Source organism: Nicotiana tabacum, chromosome 22 (genome assembly GCF_000715075.1).
Source record: "Nicotiana tabacum cultivar K326 chromosome 22, ASM71507v2, whole genome shotgun sequence".
Lineage (NCBI taxonomy): Eukaryota > Viridiplantae > Streptophyta > Magnoliopsida > Solanales > Solanaceae > Nicotiana > Nicotiana tabacum.
Window position 1 is genome coordinate 103277701 of NC_134101.1, and position 17321 is coordinate 103295021.

General features: G+C 35.6%; 1 protein-coding gene across 2 annotated transcripts; it reads left to right on the forward strand.

Moving 5' to 3' along the window:
* Positions 1-508: 508 nt before the first annotated feature.
* Positions 509-16869, forward strand: LOC107767674 (ABC transporter G family member 32). 2 transcript variants are annotated; one of them, XM_016586751.2, is made up of 24 exons: positions 509-947; positions 1780-1900; positions 1998-2086; positions 2168-2252; positions 2365-2524; positions 2731-2807; positions 2905-2958; positions 3362-3452; positions 3523-3824; positions 3904-4185; positions 4380-4696; positions 4813-4973; positions 5064-5167; positions 5798-5957; positions 6099-6221; positions 6327-6418; positions 6498-6830; positions 6905-7195; positions 8146-8229; positions 8327-8460; positions 8535-8762; positions 15571-15742; positions 15836-16090; positions 16304-16869. In XM_016586751.2, exons 1-24 carry the CDS (start codon positions 673-675, stop codon positions 16574-16576), a joined length of 4263 nt encoding a protein of 1420 aa, XP_016442237.1. In that variant the 5' UTR covers positions 509-672; the 3' UTR covers positions 16577-16869. The 2 variants fall into 2 exon arrangements, with proteins under 2 accessions (XP_016442237.1, XP_016442240.1); XM_016586754.2 differs by lacking the exon at positions 8146-8229.
* Positions 16870-17321: the final 452 nt, after the last annotated feature.

Genomic DNA, 17321 nt, shown 5'->3' on the forward strand with positions numbered 1-17321 from the left:
AACATCATAAATTCGTTTAGCGAGTGTGAAATACTGGTTAAAGCCCCGCCATCGTTTTCTGTCCTTCCCGGGGCATTAAATGATCCGACCCTCTACTCCGTTTCTCGCACTAGGACTATAACAATTTCATAAACAGACAAAACATACAACTGACTATATTTTTCAAGTGGGAAAGTAGTTTCAATTTAATAAGTTAATTATTGACAAAGCCTTAAATGCCATGGAGAATTGCAGAGCAAAAGAACTTTAGAGTCATATAAACGTTGACGGAAATGACTATACCATAAATATTTTCTCATAAAAAGAAATGGAAGAAACAACCAAAACATTGATGAATAAATTGCTAAACAGAAGCAGAAAAACAGACAGAAAGTATACACAAACACATGCCGAATATTTCATAAACAAACGCAGAAAAGAAGGGTTGAGGGGGACCCCACGAAGAAGTGGGGAGGGGGGGTGAAGTTGCAGAAGAGGTATAAGAGAGAGATAAGATAGCCATAAATGCAAAGCTCAACTAACTTAATAGTTCACATATTTAGGTGTGTGAATGTAAACTCTACCCATATATGTATACTTATCGGCACACAAATTTAAGGCTCCAACCAGAATGCAGTAATCTATACTTTTGTGGTGACTAACTCATCTTCATAGTTGAAACAACCTCATAGAATGTGGGGTTCGGCGGAGAACCTGTCGGTGCGCTCGGCGTCGTTTAGGGAGGATGGTGACGACGAGGAGGCGTTACGGTGGGCGGCTCTGGAGCGACTGCCTACATACAACCGTGTACGGAGAGGGATCTTCAGGAATATTGTTGGGGAGTCATGGGAAGTGGATGTCGATAAGCTCCAAAATGATGAGCGCAAAGTCGTCTTGGATCGCCTCGTCAAGTCGGTTGATGATGATTGGGAAAAGTTCTTCAATCGCATGAGGCTCCGTTTTGAGAGGTTCTTTTTTTTCCTTATTCTAAAATTAAAATCTTATTTATCTCCTCTCTTGTGCTTTGGATGTCGTTGGCTGAGAAAGTCTTTGTAAAATTGTGCCCAACTGATGCTCATTTAGATTTGATTGATATTTGTTATTAGTGTCTGTAAGCAGATCAGCATATAAACTGTTGGTATGCTGCATATAATGTTTGATTCAAATTACATAGAAGATTTAAGGAAAATTTGTTAAAAAGAAAAAGTACATTGACTAAAAGTTTTACTCATTCCGTCTAAATTCTGGATCTACCTTCATTAAACTAAGACAATCTTGAACCCTGAGCTGCCCCCTTCAGTACACAAGCCTCACTTCCATATTTCTGTTTCTTCACAACAAGAAGTTCCTGGTTTTTCTTTATTTCCTTAATCTCTGTATAAGAGCTGGGAAAACTGTGATATGTTGGTTTATTAATTCTAATCACATCACCTTGAGTACAGTCTCTCACCGACAAGCCCTGGCATGCTTAATACCTTATAAGCACCTTGTAAATTTTAAAAGTTTTGAATTGGATTCTTCCTAAAAGATTCAATCACTTATGCTTTGATCGATAGATCATATTCTGGCATAAATCATTAGCAGTGAGGCATTTACATTATTTCACTCTTGGAAGTGCAGACAGGGGCGGAGGCAGAAGCCGAGCTACGGGTTCTGCCGAACCCAGTAACTTTTGCTCAAACAATGTATTTTTTGTCAAAAAACTTATTAAAAATGTACAAATACTAAATTTAGAACTCAGTCATTGTTCTAAAACTCATAACCCATAGAGTTAAAAGTTGCCTCCGTCTCTGAGTGCAGAGTTGATTTGGACTTCCCAAAAGTAGAAGTCAGATTTCAGCATCTGACAGTTGAAGCTTATGTGCATCTTGGCAGTCGAGCACTGCCAACCATTTCAAATTTTATTTTCAACATGACCGAGGTATTCCCCATGCCATCAATTATTACATTAGAGTAGCACTTGATCATTTTAGCATATGACATCTCTCCCCTCTCTGTATTATGTGCAAACATGTCAGGCTTTCTTAAGGCAGCTCAAAATATACTCTGGCAAGAGAACAAAGCTGACAATTTTAGATGACATTAGTGGGATAATCCGACCTTCCAGGTATGAATCAATCGTTAACTCCTAAGAAAATCAAGCTGGTGAGAGTATGTTTATTTAAAACATTATGATGTTCATTTCTAGATTAACGCTCTTATTGGGTCCTCCAAGCTCTGGCAAAACCACATTGTTATTAGCACTTGCTGGACGCCTCAAATCTGACTTGCAGGTACTGTCATATCTGAATTTTCATGATTTGGAGGTAGAGAAAGAACATGTTCTGCTAGATAGTAATCTTTTTTTTCTCTAAATATTCTACTAAAACGGTGATCAATTTGAAGACGTCAGGGAATATTACTTACAATGGACATGGTCTGAAAGAGTTTGTTCCCCAAAGGACATCCGCTTATGTCAGTCAACAAGATTGGCATATAGCAGAGATGACTGTGAGGGAAACTATGGACTTCTCAGCATGTTGTCAGGGGGTTGGATCAAAATATGGTAAAGCTCTATGCAAGTCTTCCAGTTTTCCTACATTACCTAAGATGAACTGTTGAGATTTTATAGATATGGAAACAGCCTCTCTGCCCTATCGGGGTAGGGGTAAGTCTGCATACACACTATCCTCCCCAGACCCCACTTTGTGGGATTTTACTGGGTCGTTGTTGTTGTTGTTGTACCTAAGATGAACTGTTGAAATTTTACAGATATGCTATTGGAACTTTCAAGAAGAGAAAAGATGGCAGGAATAAAACCTGATGAAGATCTTGACCTATTCATGAAGGTAAGTGTGATTTGCTTGAATGGCTTTTCTCTAACTATATATATTCTTCTTCTTAATAAATTTATTGCGATTCATACATGATGTATTCTCAATCTAGGCATTAGCTTTGGAGGGGAATGAGACTGCACTTGTTGTTGAGTACATTCTAAAGGTATTTTTAAATGCTGGCTTACTTAGATTCATGTGGCAGTTTGATATGGCATAGATTGTATCATTGTAGTACTGGGTTCTAAAATGGAGAATGAAATGTAATTCATATATAATACCACCTTTCCCTATCTCTTTGTATACCGAACATCAGTATGAATCACTCTCTCTTACTGCTGTTGTTGCTAAACTCATATAAGTCTTTAGTAATGTTATAATGCAATGAGTAACTAATTTAACGTAACTTATACTTGGACAGTGGTTTCTCTTTCTTGTTGTTACAAGTCTTTCAGAATTATGCTATAGGACTTTGTACAAGTAACGCAAGAAATAATGCATCATGTGAATGTTTTGGTCAAATAGTTTTCCTTTCAGCCTCCCCAAGCACTAACATTTGTCTTACAAAGATTCTAGGGTTAGACAATTGTGCGAACACCTTGGTGGGAGATGAAATGCTTAAGGGGATCTCTGGAGGCCAGAAAAAACGGCTCACTACAGGTGATGGATTAAATATTTTCCCTTTTTGGAGTGTGCAATGATGTACTCATGTATTTGATTGTTCTTATAGGTGAATTATTGGTGGGTCCATCAAGAGTGCTCTTCATGGATGAAATCTCAACAGGGCTTGATAGTTCAACGACATACCAAATTATCAAATATCTTCGATATTCAACGCATGCACTCGATGGAACTACTGTTATTTCTCTTCTTCAGCCTGCTCCAGAGACGTATGAGTTATTTGATGATATTATACTTTTGTCTGAAGGCCAGATTGTATATCAGGGGCCTCGTGATGATGCTCTTGATTTTTTTGATTTTATGGGATTTCATTGTCCAGAGAGGAAGAATGTTGCCGACTTCTTTCAAGAAGTAAGTGCGTAGCTCTGCGTAGTGAATAATTTTTTGGCATCTTAGATGCACAGTTTAATTTTTTTTAATTCTCCTACAGGTTGTTTCCAAAAAGGACCAAGAACAGTACTGGGCTGTTTCTCATCGCCCTTATCGGTACATACCAGTGACAAAGTTTGCTGAAGCTTTTCGGTCATACCGCACTGGGAAGAATTTATCGGAAGAGCTAAACATTCCTTTTGATAGGCGCTATAATCATCCTGCAGCCCTGTCCACTTCTAAATATGGAGCGAAGAGAATGGAACTTCTTATGACTAGCTTTGACTGGCAGCTGCTGCTCATGAAAAGGAATTCATTTATCTACATTTTCAAATTTATTCAGGTAGAGCCAGCATGAGAATTTGGAGGAAATACACCAAGAAATAGGATTACATTTTTAAGAACTAAAACTTTCCGAGGAAGTTATCAAAAATTAATATAACCTTTGGATGCTTCTGAATTACACTGATTCCCTGATTGAACCATACATTTCCAGAAGCACATTTTCGTTCTTACGTTCTCTTTGTTGGTTTTCAGCTCCTCCTGGTTGCTTTGATCACCATGAGTGTTTTTTTTCGCACAACTCTGCATCACAATACAATTGATGATGGAGGCCTATATCTTGGGGAACTGTATTTTTCCATGGTTATTATTCTTTTCAATGGTTTCACGGAGGTTTCAATGCTTATTGTCAAGCTTCCGGTCCTTTACAAGCATAGAGACTTACATTTCTACCCATGCTGGGTCTATACGCTTCCTTCATGGGTATTGAGCATTCCAACTTCCCTAATAGAATCTGGTTTCTGGGTAGCAGTGACATATTATGTTGTTGGGTTTGATCCAAGTGTCACAAGGTAAAAAATTATACTTCTAGATTCAAATTTATCTTTATCTTCACCCAGTTTTTTACCTACCTCTCTTTGTTTTATTCTCTGGTTTTTTGGTTGGTTTTTCTTCTTTTGCTATGCAGATTCCTTAGGCAATTCTTGCTATTCTTCTTTCTGCATCAAATGTCTCTTGCTCTTTTTCGCCTAATGGGAGCTTTGGGGCGAAATATGATTATTGCAAACACTTTTGGGTCTTTTGCCATGTTGATTGTCATGGCTCTTGGGGGATATATTATTTCAAGAGGTGAAACTAAATCCTCCAATTGCCATAATCTCTTTCTCATTAAGCTCAGTGATAAGTTGATTATTTATTTCCTATTTTCTGTTCTGGCAGATAGAATACCAAGCTGGTGGATCTGGGGGTTTTGGATTTCTCCCCTGATGTATGCTCAAGATGCAGCTTCAGTGAATGAATTTCTTGGGCACATATGGGACAAGGTGGTCTATTATGATGTCAAGTATCTTAAATTGGTCTTAAGTTTTACATAATTTATTTACTGTTCTTGACACAACTGTGAAAAGGCAAGAATATTTAGTTTACTTTAAGGTAAACTTGGAGCTAAATTTTTGAATTGAATTCTTATTAGTGTCTGAATATTTCCTTTTACACATATTAAGAATAGACTGAAATAAAGAAAAGGGAAATAACAGAATGAATTTAGTTGAGGGCCTAAGGTCCTCATGGTTTTTGGTAGTGGTTATGCAATTTTGCCAAGCAACCTTCAGGATCTCTGTTGAAGTCAAAGAATAAGTAGAGCTTTGCTTTTCTTTTTTCCACCTTACATTTCCTTTTTCAGAAGAAATTATCCATGTCTTGTTTCAGAAAACTAAAAACTATGAAGTGATTGCATCAAAGAATGAAGCTTGTGGCTTGTATAGAAGAACTCAGCTGTAATATTTTTATGAACATGGACTTCCATTACACAGCCCTTCTACTTGTTAAACTTGCAAGGCTTTGCCAGTTCAACCATTTGACCATCCTCTGATCCATGTTCTTTGACATCATATCCACTTCTTTCTTAATAATAGATATGAAAACACTTACCAAAATTTCTTATACGCATCCAGAGAGCAAGCAAGAATTCTGATTTGCGACTAGGTGAAGCATTACTGAAGTCACGCAGTTTATTCCCTCAGAGCTATTGGTACTGGATTGGTGTCGGTGCTTTGCTTGGATATACGATTCTATTCAACATGTTATTTACATTCTTCCTGGCCTACCTGGACCGTAAGACACCTATCTTATATGTGATTCTCTGAACTTATCATTTGAATCACCAATGAAAAGAAAAACTGGAGATAAAAAAAGCATGTTGCAAAGTAACAACAAAAATAAATTCTGTCTTTTGCTCACTTTACATTTCTTCAGCTCTTGTAAAGCATCAAGCTGTGGTTTCTAAGGAAGAGCTTCAAGACAGAGGCACGACTAAGAAAGAAGAACCAGCTGTCATTCAGCTAAGAGAATATTTGAAGCATTCTGGCTCGCTGACTAGTAAGAAGACTGCTGTTTATTTAGACGTATTACATTGTAAGGAAATGAACCTTTTCAGGTCAACTTTTTCATTCTTAATGAGATTTCCTACTCTGTACTGATCAGGACAAAGTTTCAAGAACAGAGGCCTCGTTCTACCTTTTCAGCCACTTTCAATGACCTTCAAGGATATCAATTACTATGTTGACATGCCTCTGGTACATACCTCAAACTCTTCTTCCCAAAGTTTTCTGTGCATCATTCTATCTCTGAAAACACAAATAAATGTTACTTCAGGAACTCAAGCAACAAGGCATGGCAGAAGACCGATTGCAGTTATTGGTTAACATCACTGGAGCATTTAGGCCGGGGGTGCTCACTGCACTGGTGGGAGTTAGTGGTGCTGGAAAAACAACCCTCATGGATGTATTAGCTGGTAGAAAAACTGGTGGTATTATAGAAGGGAACATCCACATATCTGGTTACCCAAAAAAGCAAGAAACCTTTGCTAGAATATCTGGTTACTGTGAGCAGAATGATATCCACTCCCCTTGCTTGACCGTTGTTGAATCATTGTTGTTCTCTGCTTGGCTACGTTTGCCATCAGAGGTTGATATAGAGACACAAAAGGTAACACATGGAAATTTGTAGATGCTTTTCTTTTTCAGACGTCAAATAACTTTTAAGGAGGGCATCGCTTTCAGGCATTTGTTGAGGAGGTAATGGAGCTTGTGGAGTTGAGTTCACTAAGAGGAGCTTTGGTTGGTTTGCCTGGAGTTGATGGACTGTCCACAGAGCAAAGGAAACGGCTAACAATTGCTATTGAACTAGTAGCCAACCCTTCTGTAGTGTTCATGGATGAGCCTACATCCGGATTGGACGCAAGAGCTGCAGCCATTGTAATGAGGACCGTAAGAAACATTGTGAACACTGGCCGAACAATTGTTTGCACTATCCATCAGCCCAGCATTGACATTTTCGAATCATTTGATGAGGTATATCTCTTTTATCCAAATGTATAAATCTAGTCACCCTCATGAGTCACTTTCAAATTGACCGAGGATTGTGCCAAGTTTATTATTTGGATCATTATGTGGTTTGCTGCTTCTTGAAGATTAGAGGCTTTTTCATGTGGAGATACCAAACAAAGAGATTCTTGCTCAAATCTAGACTTTCCCATGTGGACGTCAAGGACTAAATCATCAGCACATATACCATTCGACTGAATTAGCCATGAGCACTTGTCAAGTGGGGTTTAGCAAGAATTTTTGAACACTTCCAGTGATTACTGGAAAATATTTGCTAGATGTTACTGAGAGAAATGAGGAGGCTTAAGTGCTGAGTTAGTGATGATAAGTTCGGTCTTGTGTTAATAGAAGAAAAAAAAAAACAGGAAAAGGTGTTTAATAAGTAGAGCAGAGTAGCCGCAGCTTTACAAAAGAAAAAGGCAGTATAGGTGGTCATTACACTAAAGGAAGAAGAAGTAGCTGAAGAGGAGTAGAAACCAGTAGGCAGAAGCAAGACGAAATGAAACAGTACATGTTTATTACAACTAAAGGCAGTCGAGGTGTTCATTACAACTAAAAGAAGAAATAGCCAAAGAGGGATAGAAACCAGTAGGGGGAATCCCCTATTTATAGGGGATCAAAACAACAGAACCAAAAACTGATATCATACATATTTTCTTCCTAAAAGCTTATGTGGTGCATAGAATAGTACAAAATGACTGACTGAATATAAGACGTTTAACTCCTTATAATACGATACAATGTGGTGCATAGAATAGTACAAAATGACTGACTGAATATAAGACGTTTAACTCCTTATAATACGATACAATCAAGGAGTGTCAATCCATAGTATAGAATATAGTAGACAAATGTAGTGCTGCTTGAATCTCATTATTTTTCTGCTGATACTCCTTTGATCTCTTGGGAAATGGCAGCTTTTGTTTATGAAGCGCGGAGGAGAGCTCATTTACGCAGGACCTCTTGGTCCTAAATCGTGCAAGTTAATTGAGTATTTTGAGGTTATATACTTGCACACATTTTGTTTGCATTAGGTGCATTGCAAGTTTCTTGACAAATGATTGTCTAAAAGCAGGTATTCCTTGTACGTGTGTGTAGGGAATTGAAGGGGTGCCAAAAATAAGAGCTGGATATAACCCTGCCACATGGATGTTGGAGGTTACGTCATCAGTAGAAGAAAATCGACTTGGTGTTGATTTTGCAGAAATCTACCGAAGATCAAATCTTTTTCAGTATGTATAATTTTTTTCGTTCTCTAACTTTATGTTCTTTTCCAAATGTAACCTTTTCTTTTTTGTACTTCCAGATATAATCAAGTCTTGGTTGAAAGGCTAAGCAGGCCAACTGGGGATTCAAAAGATTTGAATTTCCCTGCTAAGTACTGTCAGTCCTATTTCACTCAGTTCCTGGCTTGCCTGTGGAAGCAAAATCTCTCCTATTGGCGCAACCCACAATACACTGCTGTTCGCTTCTTCTATACACTCATCATATCATTGATGCTGGGGACAATTTGCTGGAGATTCGGTTCAAAAAGGTTTCTTTTTGACATTAATCATAATCTGCATTTTATCCTTGACTATTTTACTGTGAACCTTCCATTCAATTTCTGTGGTATTAACTAGTTTAATGGCATTGGTATTCTTATATAGAGAGAAAGGAATAATATGATAATAACTGGAATCAACTAAACGTTTGTCCTCATTTTGCTGTCTAGTTGTGATGCTAATTTCAAGAACTAACACTTTACTAATATTTGAACAGAATACTTGCACCATTGTGTTAACTTGCATCTTGTGTTCCACTGGTCATTGCACTGTCCTATCAAGAAAGTTTTTACTTTGTGCACTCATGTCAAATTCAACTTTTAGAAGACTGCTTTTGGACATGCGATAAGTTTAGTGGATATATGGAAATATAACAGGAAACTTTTTATCTTCTGCTTTCAAAGAAACAAGACAATATGATTCCTGATGGATTATTATATGAAACACAAGCAATCTCTGTATCTACTCATATGTAAATTAAACAACTTGCACATATGAGTTGCCTCTTGAAGCGTGAACAAATCTCCTCTATCATGTGAGCCTCCAGTTTTGCAGCAACTCAATAAAGTCTCTACCATCAGCACGATCACAATCCCGGAACATTCAACCTTATACTGTGTTACCCAAATAATATACGAAAAATAATAATTTCATGTGGGCGAAATTTCTAGGAAAAAAGGTGCCAAAATTCGGCCACCTCCCCTTTCGTCCTCTAGGTCGAAAATGTTTTAAGGGGTAAATACCCTTTTTCAAAACCTGTTGGATTTTCTTTTCCACCAAGAAAATAATTTACTTTATTTCCTATTATTAAGGCACAAAGGGACCATATACTTTAATTAACAAGGCTTCCAATTACGGAATTAATATCGAAAATTCGAAATTAATATCTACCCTACGCATACATTCTACCCTCCCTAGACCCTACTGGTGGGATTTTACTAGGTGGTTGTTGTTGTTGTTCCATAAAATCTTATTTAACTCCATATGTTAAGATCCAGATTCTAATCAATTAAATTAAATTGCTGACAATTTAATTTATTGATTACTTCTTTTAAACTTTCGCTTAACTTATTTCATGTGACGAATACAAAATTCACTGGCCTGGTTTACAAATGAAAACTTATAAGCTTTCATAAAGGTGTATTATCAATCTCAAAACCGAGACATGGATTTCGTCTACTAACTATAACTTCACCAACGTATATTATTATTATCCAATTTACCATACATATTGACTCACTAAAGAATCTCGCCTTTTAATAAATAAAAATATTAATATATACATTGCTAATAATAATATTAAGATTAAGAGTACAAGTACAGTTAATGGCTCTACTTGGTCCGTTCAATACAAACAAAATGTAATAGCACAAGAAGTTGGAATTAAACTATTCCGATAATCAAGAAAAGTTATATTTAATCTTATGCTACAATCATTCCTGATGGTTTGTCCAATTCCATTATCAGATTGTGAACTCAAACTTTATACTTACAAGAACCGATTATTTAAAGTTTTTGTTAAAGAATCTTGTCAAGTTGTTTTCTGGTGCAATCTTTGTCCAGTACTGCTTTATTGTAACAAACTACTTTGGTATTAACATGCACCTATCCATTCTTGGTTCCAACTTATCCATTTTCTCTTTCAACACATGTGCTGGATATCCGAACGTGTCGCAGACCGACCTTATATCTAGTCCACAGTTCTATATGCGTCACAAGTGCTAGCTTAGAAGGAACTAAATTCAGAATATAATTTGCACTTTCTAAGGACTATTCCTAAAACGAATAAGGAAAATATGAATAACTCTTCATTAATCTAACCATCTCCAAAAGAGTCATATTTCTTCTCTCTACTACACCACTCCAGTGTAGAGTACCTGACATGTGATCCCTCATTCTGATAAGTAATTAATGAACTTTGTAGAGAGATGCTCGCCACCATGACCAAACCGTAATGGCGTAATATATTCCCATGGTGCTTCTCCGTCTCAAGTCTTGAAATCCTTGAATTACTCAAAATATTCAGACTTACGGCGCATCAAATAAAAATATTAATATTTTGAATAATCATTTATGAACGTCACAAAATACTCAAAACTATCTCTTACCAGCATATTCATTGAACCACACAAATCAGAACGCATTCATTCTAACCGGTCTTATGGTGGCAAAGAAAAAGAAAGAGGAAGCGCTCTTGTTCTTGTTGCGCGGACCCCACAATAAAGAAAGATGGCAACTTATCACCAGATTTATTTCTTTTTGAAGGGAAACATCTTTTAGTCATTTTTCTTTCTAAACAGGATCTACAAGTTGTTTGTGCCTCAACTTTCAGTGAACCTTAAGGTCCATCATTGACCAACTTGAAATCTGATTCAGACAAATATTACTTAGACGCAAGTGCACAACTAAGTTTCACTCAATTTTGAAGAATATTTTCTCTTATGAGGTACACTAATAATGTTCGATTCAGGAGAGACATTAACCACTTGATCATAACCACAAAATTTTCTCCGGGATTAAGTTCCAAAATTAAAAAAAATGCCCAAGAACCTATCTAAACAGCCCTAAAACGCTAAAATTAACATTAATCATTGCATAACATTGTGTATCGCTCACTAGCTGTTTCTGATAGACCTACCAAATTTCAGGTCAATCAGAGACCGTTAAAATCATGATCTCCAAAATTGCGACCAAGTTTGGAAAATTACTATTTGAAGCATTTTTTAAGAATTTAAAATTTGTCCTACATTCCTATCATATATCAATTTATGTCAAATTAGCATGTGTCATCATGTTCCAGATTAGACATAAATAAAACAACATAAAGAATGACTTTTCGTATTTGAATCATGTTTTAATCCGCCCAAACCGCCAAAAACCTCATCTAAACGATGCCAAATCATCAAAATACGACGTGATTCACTGTTAGTGAGTCCTTCTTGTCCGTCATTTCCGATGAATCTAGCAAATTTTAGGTCATTCGGAGATCGTGAAGTTCACGATTGCCAAAAACTAAACCAAATTTGAATAAATTATTTTTTGTCAAATTTAGGGACTAAACCCATGTGATTACATTCCTGCTCTATATCATATCAAATTAAATCATCATGTATTATTATGTTCTAGATTTAACCCAAATATAGCCGATATATAAAGAATCATTTTTCATATGTACAACACATTCAATTAAATAAACTGCTTAGAACCCTATCTAAACTACCTCAAAATGCTAAAAATAACATGATTCACTGCATAACAGTGAGTGTTTCTCACCAAGTTGTTACTGATGAACCTACCAAGTTTAAGGTCAATCGGAGTTCGTTAAATTCATGACCACCAATCTGTAACCAAACTAGGAGAATAACTGTTTTAGACAGTTTCAAAAATTTAAATAAATATGATCTTGATTTCCATTCTCCTTATAATTATCCTATGAGCTCAAGGCATACATTTGTTCTTTCTATTTCTAGGATACATAATTCCTCTTCTTGCAATAAATTATCCTTTCATTAAACACATAAGAACCTAAGATGTTATATTTTCTCCCGTTTGGTGAAAGCCCCAATATCTCTTCTCATGACTGTGTTGGTGTTACTAGTACCCAATGATAAATCTCTTTGGCTAGTTAAAATCTCCACTAGTGTAGATTTATCAAGTTGTACATTAAATTGATTCTAATGACTCAAATAAATAGACCATTTTGGTAGATCCTATTTATTAATCATAATGCTCAATCTATGAATCAACATAATCACACATGTATAAAGCTATTAAGAATTTTCCATGTTTCCAAATAAACAAACAACTTTAGTGGTAACTATTTATTACTAAAAAAATTCTTAATTTACGGGCAAACATACATGTATCTCATAAAATTATTTTATGGATAAAATATGGACCACCGCATAAAAGCCATACCAACAATAGAGATAAAATGCCATTATATTTCACTTAGTTACAACTTCTAACCAGAGAACAAGGCCGTAATGTAAGTCCAAGACACGCATGGCATGAAGCATAAACCAAAATTGAGAAATTCTTATGCACAAAAATGCCTAACGCATCAATCATTAGCCTTCCAGGATATCTAATAGGGGATTTCACTTTCTTAAAAAAATATATAATCACATAATATCAAGTTCACTTTATAAGACCTAGTTAAGAAAATCCTACATACTTATTTTGGAATATAATAAGTCAACACGTCCATATACCGATGGTCAACATGTAAATTCATTATATCATCAGTTTTTAAACATGGAAACCATAGGGAGCGACCCCTACCACTACTGAATTAAAAAATAAGTTACAAGTTTTCAAAAAGAAATTTCCAGAAAATAGAAAAATGTCCATATCACCGGGTCATTTTTGATGGACCCAACCAAGTTTAGGTTAATCGGAGTCCTTCAATTTGTTGACCTCCGAAACCATGACCTAATATAGGTAAAAATCATTTTTGCATCTTCTAGGGTCTTAAAATAATTTCAGATTATTCTAATCAAATATGAACAATAAGAAAACTGATATCTCATGACTCCAAGAATAATCAAAAAAAATTGGTACATTTATTTCATAAAATAGTAGTGTAGTTTTTCAGAAAACGACATCCACATGTAATTCAAAAACGCACATTAACATGATATTCCTACTTCATGAACAACCTAGTTATCTAGTTAGACGTGAGTGAACTCTGATACAATTTGATGGATTATTATATGCACCGAAAGCGATCCCAGTAGCTACTCCCATGTAAATTAAACAACTAGCACATACGGGATTTAACGGGTTACCTTTTGAAACGTGAACAAATCTCATTTATCACGTGAGCCTCTAAGTTCTACCGCAACTTAATGAAGTCTATCATCAGCACGATCATGATCCCTGAACGTTCCACGATCTTTTACTGTGTTACCCAAATATTTTTTTAAAATTAATAATTTCCTGTGGACAAAATTTCTGGAAATAAAGGTGCCAAAATTCAGCCACCTCCCTTATTTCCCTCTAGATCCAAAAAACCCTCCTCTATGACGCAGGTTTTAAGGGCTAAAACCTGTTGGATTTTCTTTTCCACCAAGAAAATTATTTCCGTTGTTTCCTATTATTCAGGCACAACAGAGACCACAAAATTTAATTAACAAGGCTTCCTATTATGGAATTAATTTCGAAAATTTGAGATTAATATCTACCATAATAAATTACAAATTATTCTACTAAAGTTCATAATTGCACTCCTTAGTTCTATTTCAAAATTCTTCCATCAAATCTTATTTAACTTCCATGTTAAGATTTAGATACTAATCAATTAGATTAAATTGTCAAATTGAGTACTTTATTTAGACTTTCACTTAACTTATTTCATGTGTCGGATACAAAATCTACTAGACGGGTTTACACATGAAAACTTATAAGCTTTCATAAAGGTGTATCATCAATATCAAAACCGAGACATGGATTCCATCAACTAACTATTACTTCACTAATGTATATTATTATTATTATTATTATTATTATTATTATTATTATTATCCAATTTACCAGGTATATTGATCCACGAAAGAATCTCGCCTTTTAATAAATCAAAATATTAATAATATATACAACTAATAATAATTATATTAAGAGTACAAGTACATTTAATGGCTAGAGAATGTAAGTCAGTATAAAATACTTATCTCTACTTGGTTCGTTCAATTTATACAAAATGTACTAGCACAAGAAATCATAATTAAACCATTCCCAATCAAAATAAATTATATTAATCTTGTGTTACAATCATTCATGATGGCTTGTCCAATTTCATCATCATATTGTGAACTCAAACTTTATACTTATAAGAACTAATGGTTTAATCTTCCATGTATAAGCTAATTTCTATACACTAAATCCTCTACTATCTAAACAAAGGAAGCAAACTAATATATGATCTATTTAAAAACTTCAATACAATTGAATAAACAATTGTTCCATAATAAATATTATATCCAAACTCATGGTTAATACTATATATCCCAACAATTCCTTCAGGGAATTAAGGACATAATTTAGTTCAAAGCTGGAACCATGAAGTCAATCAGTTAGAGAAGACTTGGTACCTCACGGGGGTGTGTCTAATGCTGATACATTGGCCTCAAGGACAGTTTTTCCTGAAATTTATGATAGAATTGGATTTTTATCTTTTGAAGTTTTCCTTTGTTGTCTGCTACGGCAGAACCAAATGTGGCATTAGCTTTGGTTCACATGCACCTTTTACCCTTACTTTTCGATGGTACTAGTGAGTTGAATTTAGCAAGAATTAGAAGTTATAGCAAACATTAGAGAAAGAAAAACAAATCATCTGGGGCACATTTCTTCATTTGACTTACGTTTGGACAAAAATAAGATAATAATACAGCAAAGAGATCCCAAAACTTCACATAACTTAAAGTATCATAAATTTCTCTCTCTCTCTCTCTTAATTTTTGTCAGCTATCATTTGTGAATGTAGGTTGTGTTGGGGATATTTTGTGGGTAGTCAGTCACTTCGTGAAAGTAGTTTGAGGGGGTTATATTTAGGTGCCTGGAAGAGAATTTCGTTCTGCCCATGTATACCTGGAAATTGACCGCAAATGGAAGTGAAAGGCAAAAATAAGTTGGTTTTTTTCTTTTGACATACAACTAACATTTTCATTCACTCTTGCAAGAAGACAGAGGGGGTTTAATTCTTTGTGCAATACTTACAGGCCTTTGTCCTGATCATTAGTTGTACCTAACTGGTGATATGTTACTGTATCTGAGCTTCTTCATTTGATAACTAAACAGGGACTCACAGCAGGATTTATTCAATGCTATGGGATCCATGTATGCTGCAGTGTTGTTTATTGGAATTACAAATGGCACTGCTGTCCAGCCAGTTGTTTCTGTTGAAAGATCTGTTTCATACAGAGAGAGAGCTGCAGGGATGTACTCAGCTTTACCATTTGCATTCGCTCAGGTGCGGTCTAAAGATTTCCGACTATATCCATTTTGTTAATAGTTAAAAACTTCTTGATCTTTGGTGTTAACAGTGCTCACTTTTCCTATGCAGGTTGCTATTGAGTTTCCTTATGTGTTCGCACAGGCAGTAATATACAGCAGCATATTCTATTCAATGGCAGCCTTTGAATGGACTGCTTCGAAATTTTTGTGGTACATATTGTTTATGTACTTCACTATGTTGTACTTCACCTTTTATGGAATGATGACTACTGCAGTCACGCCCAACCACAATGTGGCTGCCATTATTGCTGCTCCTTTTTACATGCTTTGGAACCTTTTTAGTGGTTTCATGATACCTCATAAGGTAATGAATTAACATTCTTCTCTATGATTCAAACACCAGACTTTCTATTTTTCGCTTAAATCAATGAATATCAAGAGCTATTGAAGACTGATTTCTGACCAGTTTCGAATTAATTGCTGCCAAGTTTGAAATGTGATGGCACTGGAGGTCCTTCGCTAAAACTTGTTGTCTCTTTTGTTTCTAATAGCATTTTCCTCTACTCTTTTGAAACAGAGGATCCCAATATGGTGGAGATGGTACTACTGGGCAAATCCTGTAGCTTGGACTCTATATGGCCTTGTCGCATCCCAGTATGCTGACGATGATAGACTTGTGAAACTATCCGATGGCACTCAGTCAGTTCCAATAAAGCTTTTAGTCAAGACTGTGTTTGGGTATAGGCATGATTTCATTGGGATCGCTGGTTTTTTGGTAGTCAGCTTTAGCGTGCTGTTTGCGGTGATTTTTGCTTATGCAATAAAATCTTTCAACTTCCAGAAGAGGTAACTCTCACTGCTGCAACTTCACTGCATTTCTTGGAGGTTCATGATCCTGATAGCTACTTCATGAGGCAGTTGAGCCACTTTAAGTGAATGTAGACATTTAAAATGAGTTATACATGTGAAATGAAGATGACATTAGGCAATTTGTAATTCTTTAATGCATGAGGTGATTTGGCTAATAATGATCGTGGATTATTATTTTTGATCTTTGAGTGAAATTTTGTAAAGATACATACAGTAGGCAAAACAGATATGTAATTAACTGTATCGTGAGTAAAAAGTTTGAGTTTCTCCTCCCTTGCCATTTTGGAAGAATTTAGTTTGTATATAATTATTTATTAAAACGGTACAGTTGAATTTGTAGCGTAGTTTATAGACACGTTAATTAATTTGATCCAGGAATATGAATAAATAAAAACAAAATGTCACGACCCGGATTTCCCACCCCCGGGAGTCGTAATGGCGCCTACTCATGAAAGCTAGGCAAGTCGCGTATTATAGATTCACTAACTCTTTTATTTAGCCCTTTTTAACAATTTAAATCAACATGCGATCAACAGTGAAATATTAACAATAATTAAAGACATGCGGAAGACGTAATTCTGATAACTTAGCCAAAAACAAGTACGACAATACCAACATACACATCTACCCAGAACTGGTGTCACAATATCACGGATCATCTACGAATACTACATACAAATGTCTAGAAAGAAAGGTACAATCTGTCTCTGAAGTAAATGAAAACA